Source organism: Aegilops tauschii, chromosome 6, assembly GCF_002575655.3.
Source record: "Aegilops tauschii subsp. strangulata cultivar AL8/78 chromosome 6, Aet v6.0, whole genome shotgun sequence".
Taxonomy (NCBI): domain Eukaryota; kingdom Viridiplantae; phylum Streptophyta; class Magnoliopsida; order Poales; family Poaceae; genus Aegilops; species Aegilops tauschii.
In genome coordinates this window covers 3,503,923-3,510,277 of record NC_053040.3, presented here as the reverse complement: position 1 = coordinate 3,510,277, position 6,355 = coordinate 3,503,923, and the positions used below count along the sequence as shown (strand labels likewise).

At 45.4% G+C, this 6,355-nt stretch overlaps 1 protein-coding gene across 1 annotated transcript; it reads left to right on the top strand.

Annotated features, from left to right (window-relative positions):
- Positions 1-3,655: 3,655 nt before the first annotated feature.
- On the top strand, positions 3,656-6,051 carry LOC109782003 (tricetin 3',4',5'-O-trimethyltransferase). The gene is made up of 2 exons (XM_020340591.4): positions 3,656-4,121; positions 5,122-6,051. Exons 1-2 carry the CDS (start codon positions 3,733-3,735, stop codon positions 5,792-5,794), a joined length of 1,062 nt encoding a protein of 353 aa, XP_020196180.1. The 5' UTR covers positions 3,656-3,732; the 3' UTR covers positions 5,795-6,051.
- The last annotated feature ends 304 nt before the right edge of the window (positions 6,052-6,355 follow it).

Here is a 6,355-nt window from a genome sequence, read left to right as displayed (position 1 = left end):
AGCTATCATAGTTCTTCTTTGAGATCCTGCACATAAGGATATTATTAATGCCATGGAATATATTTGGATACATTAAAACATTAAATTACGGCATATTAGGTACCTCTGTAAATTTGGCGCACGTACGTCGATTGTGACCATCTGCCTCATGACAATAGCTACATCTATCCTTTGTTCTGGTTTTCTTCATCTTTGCCTGTAGCCTTTTCTTCGGAGCACCTCGGCCTAGCACATGCACGGGATCCAGAACCTTTTCGAAACCTTCACCATCAAGGTTAGCCGATTGTGGCATCAATGGGCCAAACCTAATGCTGTTACCCTGAGCATTAGTTGATCCCTTGCTATCAGCTTGTTCACTTGTTGATCCCTTGCAAACATCTTGTCCTTCCAAAACCCTTTTTAGATGCTGAAACGCCTCATCAGAGTGGCATGCCTTGAAACATGATGCGTGACTAAAATTCCTTAGCTTACGGTACCATTGTAGGGCTGCAGAGTATGCATACATCTCGCTCTTTCTGGTCGGTGCGAATGCACATTTTGCAGTCATTGTCCACCTAGTGGGAACACAACACCTGGGCAGTGTTCCTTCTTGTAAAATTCCCAATATGTAAAATATGTGGGAACATGGTGTGCCTGCGCATTCCAATTTGCGGCAAGAACAACTGATACTGCGAAGCATACCTTCCTTCGTCTCCGTGCGCACTTCGATATTTTTATCCATTCTTTCCTTCTTAGACACAACGTATGTGGTAACCTCTGCTACATCAAGTACCTCTCTGATCTCACATTTTATGACAGCATCTATGCTCCATAAGACCAACTTAAACACAGCAGGAGTGAAAACTTTCGCGGCATGTTTCTCAAGAACTGAAGCATTTTCCTCAGTGAACGAAACGGACTGTAAGGCCTCGACGTCTTGGAGAGCCTCGTTCAAGCGTCGCGACGCAAGGCAACGCTCATAGTGCTCTAGCATTTGAAACAACGTCATCTTAGCCTCAAGATGTGTATGTAGCACCGAGTTTAAACTCTCACTCCGCTGATTGCTGCTCAATCCTAGGAAACAACGGCCCTCAAGATATGGAGCACACCACAGTTTTCTCATCTTATACATCTGATGCAGCCAGGAGTCCTCACTTGTTACTTTATTCCGTTGTAAGAAGTGTAACCATTTTCTCTCATGCTCTTCAATGGAAGATGTATCATATATGAAAGATCGGAATTCCTCCTTTACCGCGTCATCATGCAGATGGCGTACAATGTTCTGCTGAATGTGCCATATACAGAGCCTATGGTTTGAGTCAGGCCACACCACCCTGATTGCTCTCTGCATTGCAAGGTCCCCATCCGTGATCACAGATATAGGATGCTTCTGTCCCATAGCATCAGAAAAGGTCCGTAACATCCAATCGTATGCCTGGCTTGTTTCATGTGAAATGATACCACATGCAAAAATAACGGTGTTGCGGTGGTGATTCAACCCGACAAACGGCAAAAATGGCATATTGTACTTATTGGTTCTGTATGTGCTATCAAAAACAATAACGTCTCCGAAAGCCTCGTAGTCAAGTCGGGATTGACTATCACACCAGAACAGTCCCTTCAGATGGCCAGCTTCATCAACCAAGTAACTGAAGAAAAAAAATCTGAATCTTGCTCTTGCCTCGCCACCATGTGATTGATCACCGTTTGAGCATCCCCGGAAGAAATTGTTTCCTGCTTGTTAGCATGGCAGAAATTGTAAATGTCCCTCATAATGCATCCAACCTCATCATATCCACCGTATTGCATGCACATAATATCCATAATATGGTGTTTTCTGATCCCAGATTTTTCCATGTTTTGCAATGTCCACTTTCTGCTCATCGCTAATTCTTCTGTGTGAACGCAAAAGACACGACAGATCCCGTGGGACTAGAGGATGGTTGTGTTCATCGACGAAATCCTTGACAAACCACTGACATGTTTCCTCCTGTCTTGCAATCACCAATTTAGCTTTACACCCTACACGAGTTATACTCCGTGGCCTCCTCTTTCTATCTTCCATCTTCCTCTTCATGTGCTTCTCTTCACGAACCCCTTCACGACTACACACAAATTTCCTTAAAATTATATGGCAGTTGGATCCATCCCACTCGACATAGCTTCTCCGGACACTAAAACCTTTCTCAAGACCATATTTGTTATAGAATGTATAACCTTCATCCTCACTATTAAACATCTTGTTGGCAATATGATAGTACTCCATCATTGACTCGTGACTTACGTCCGCCATGTCTTCCTGCATCACAATTCGGACGAATAAAAATCTGAAAGGACAAACATAAATGCATGCAAAACCCAGTACGAAATCTTGCGTGGAATTTTAAACTTTGCTCCTTGTACATGTTATGGCAAGCGATCATAAACGTCCATAAACTGGGTCCCCCGTAAACTAGTGAAGTGACCATGGATGATGAAAAATTCTAAATTGAATTGCATGCACTAGGGAAACCTAAATCGATGATGACTAAACAAATCTAAGTAGGAAGTGCAGGCTACGAATCAAAGTAAGTTGAGATTCGGGCGATTCATACCTTAAGATGCAAGTCCGGAAGCGATGGGATCAGCGGAGGGCTTTCTCCTATACCGCCGCCGCCGTCGCCGCTGACACTGCCGCCGCAGATGTCACGCCTTATTCTTCTTCCTGCCGCCGACCACGTCTTTTATAGTGAAGGGGACCAGGAGGAGGACGAGAACTACGCCGACGACGGTGAATTGGTTCCACTCGCCGGGCTCGTCGGACAGAAGGAAGAGGACGAGAAGGAGGACTTGACCGAGCTACTAGATCTAGACGTGGTTCTGGTCGTGGACGTGATCGGTTGATTTTTTTTACCCTGGACCATTATGCCCTTCTCTGATTAAACTAATTAAGTTAATTCATTCTTAACCCCCACCAGATCGGACGGCTAATAAAAATCGGAGGGGTAAGTACTCGAAAGTACTCGCAGTACTGCCCCAATCACCGTAAAGGAGCTCATTCCGTATTTGTTTTCGCATCTGTACTGCATCCGTCCCACTTTCGAATCCGAAATAAATTATGAAATAGGATACGGTATAAGCATCATCCATCCGAGTCCCAGCTTACTTACCTGGTGTGGAACACAACTATAACCTAATTAAGCTCCAAACTTCTTTCACGTAATTCGAGCCCATGAAAAGATTTGGGCTGTCTTGCTGCAGGGTACAGGACACTCACCAACTCATCGGCATGTTGTAGCTTATTTTGATTCCTTACCTTTTGAGTGATATTTATGTAGAAGGAATAGTAGCCCTGATACTGAACGACCGATTCTAACAATGTATTTACCACGTGTTTTTCATCTTCCATCCATCCACCAGTGTTTTATTGGATATAAATGGTTCTCTTATTTATATCAGAAGATACTATATTTATGAAACAAAATTGTAGGTCATACAGTTAGTAACTATAATACGAGATGTATGATCTGGGAAAACCTAATCCCAACATACAACAACAACAACAATAATGCAAGAATAACTTTCTGGTGTGCCATATTTGCCCTTTACTTTTGCTGAAGACCAAGAAAAAAAAAACAGGTGGCGGTTGGTGAAGCCAGGAAGCCCCATATAACCCCTTCCCATCCTCCCTCCAAATCATTCCTCATCGCTCAGTCGCTCACAAAAAGCATCCACCACTACCACCATTAGCTCGGCTGCAGAGAAGGAGAGGAGATGGGCTCCACCGCCGACGAGGAAGCGTGCATGTTCGCTCTCCAGCTCGGCTCATCATCGATCCTCCCGATGACGCTCAAGAACGCCATCGAGCTGGGCCTCTTGGACACCCTGGTGGCCGCTGACGGCAAGCTGCTGAGCCCCGCCGAGCTGGCTGCCAAGCTCCCGTCCACAGCGAACCCAGCCGCGCCGGATATGGTGGACCGCATGCTGCGGCTGCTGGCCTCGTACAAGGTGGTGTCGTGCACCCTGGAGGAGGACAAGGACGGCCGCCTCTCCCGGCGGTACGGCGCCGAGCCTGTGTGCAAGTTCCTTACCCCCAACGAGGAGGGTGTCTCCATGGCGCCGCTCGCGCTCATGAATCAGGACAAGGTCCTCATGGAGAGCTGGTATGTTAGATCGACCACAGCATCATCCCATCTCTCTTCCTGCTCTGCGCATTCACTATGGCTGTCATGCGGGGGTGCTCTGCATGATTCTTTTTCTGTCCCAAATTAAGTTCCAGCAGCAGGTAAATAGTACTCCCTCTGTCCCATAATATAAGACGTTTTTGCAAGCTAATATTATGGGACGGAGGGAGTAGTACTAAAATTAGAGAACCTTGAACAATTCATCTAGATATCTCTTTGGATAATTAGATGATGTGTGGGGTTAGAGTAGAAACCTAGAGATTCCGTATCAAAAACGGGAAGCAGCTTCAGAAGCAGAACCAGACCGCGTGCTGACTTTTCTTACACCCAAATGATAACTGCTACATGTGTGGCACAAATTAATACCGTTCTGACATTTTTACAACTAAAATTGCCATCCAAAAAAAAAATCTGAAAAAACTGAAACTTGCTCATACAAAAAGTTGTCATGCTACACAAATAAAGTTGCCATCTTCGGGTAACTAAAACTGCCATCAAAAAACTTTATGGCGGAATTGCTTCATGCCACACGTTGCAGAAGATGTGACAAGCAGACAAGTAGAGTATATTTTAAATTAACCCAAACGTTAAGTGTCACACATGTGGCACGAAGCACTCCAGCCCTGACATTATTTACAACTAAAGTTACGGTCCGAATAGAAAAAACAAACAAAAAGAAAACTCAACTTGCCATCCGAAAAGAAGTTGCCATGATTAACAACTAAAGTTGCCATCCTCGCGTCACTAAATTTGGTATAAAAAATGTGCAGAGTTGCCCTGTGTTCGTGCTACATATGTGGCACTTATCAGAGTGCATGCTTCTGCTGACGGGCTGTGGTTTCCGACATTAGCGTAGTATCCGGGACTTAACTTGAATCAGTGATATTTTTCCCATTGATTCAGTTACTGTCATTTTTCATGTAAATTATTCGTACGATGAGTTCTTGGAGTAAATTGTTTTTGTAAATACAATCTGCAGGTACTATCTGAAGGACGCTGTACTTGACGGCGGCATCCCGTTCAACAAGGCGTACGGGATGTCGGCATTCGAGTACCATGGCACGGACCCGCGTTTCAACCGCGTCTTTAACGAAGGGATGAAGAACCATTCCATCATCATCACCAAGAAGCTCCTTGAATTGTACAAGGGCTTCAATGGCGTCGGCACCCTCGTGGACGTGGGAGGCGGCATAGGCGCCACCGTCGGCGCCATCACCGCCCACTATCCCACCATAAAAGGCATCAACTTCGACCTTTCCCACGTCATCTCCGAGGCTCCGCCATTCCCGTGTGTCACCCACGTTGGCGGAGACATGTTCCAAAAGATTCCCTCGGGGGACACCATCCTCATGAAGTGGATCCTCCACGACTGGAGCGACGAGCACTGTGCAACGCTGCTTAAGAACTGCTACGACGCGCTGCCGACGCACGGCAAGGTAATGCTCGTGGAGTGCATCTTGCCGGTGAACCCGGAAGCCACGCCTGAGGCGCAAGGGGGGTTCCATCTCGATATGATCATGCTAGCACACAATCCGGGTGGCAAGGAGAGGTACGAGAGGGAGTTCGAAGCCCTGGCCAAGGGTGCCGGGTTCGGAGCCATGAAGACCACTTACATCTACGCCAACACATGGGTCATCGAGTTCACTAAGTAGATGCATGACAACGTCCACCGATATCTTGCTCATTGTCGCTCCTAAATATGCACTATCTTTCGTTTTTCCTTATATTATGTCTTCGTTAACTTTATTATGCTCTGAATCATTCCAAATACTATTGTTTGTGTCCTCGATTTGTTCGAAATATACTATTATAAAGCTTCTTAATGGTGGCATATATGATAGATCCTGCAATGACATGTTTTCTCTCGTTTGATGAGTATAATAATGAAGTGAAGTGTTATTGATCTTCCTGTCGAAAAAATGTCAACGCAACGACTCATGAATGTTTTTATTCCTAGATATAGCTTTTGATGTTATACTTATACGGCATTGGTAAGTGGAGGCAGCTTCTAGATGCAATCATACAAAGGAAGCGTACGAAAGAATTTGGACATTCAATATGAACAGACTGACCATTATTCTTCATTCTGTTATCAGAAACACTGCATCTCGAACCAAGGAATACACTTCTCCTGACCCACGTGTCGCTCCCCCTGGGAGACTCCAGATAACCTAGACCGGCGTCACTAGCTACCCTCTCTCGGTGCCCCTTCT

Coding starts and splice junctions, on each gene's coding strand:
- LOC109782003 (XM_020340591.4), top strand. CDS start 3,733: ATGGGCTCCACCGCCGACGAGGAAGCGTGCATGTTCGCTCTCCAGCTC. Junction 4,122..5,121: donor AAGGTCCTCATGGAGAGCTG/GTATGTTAGATC, acceptor TACAATCTGCAG/GTACTATCTGAAGGACGCTG.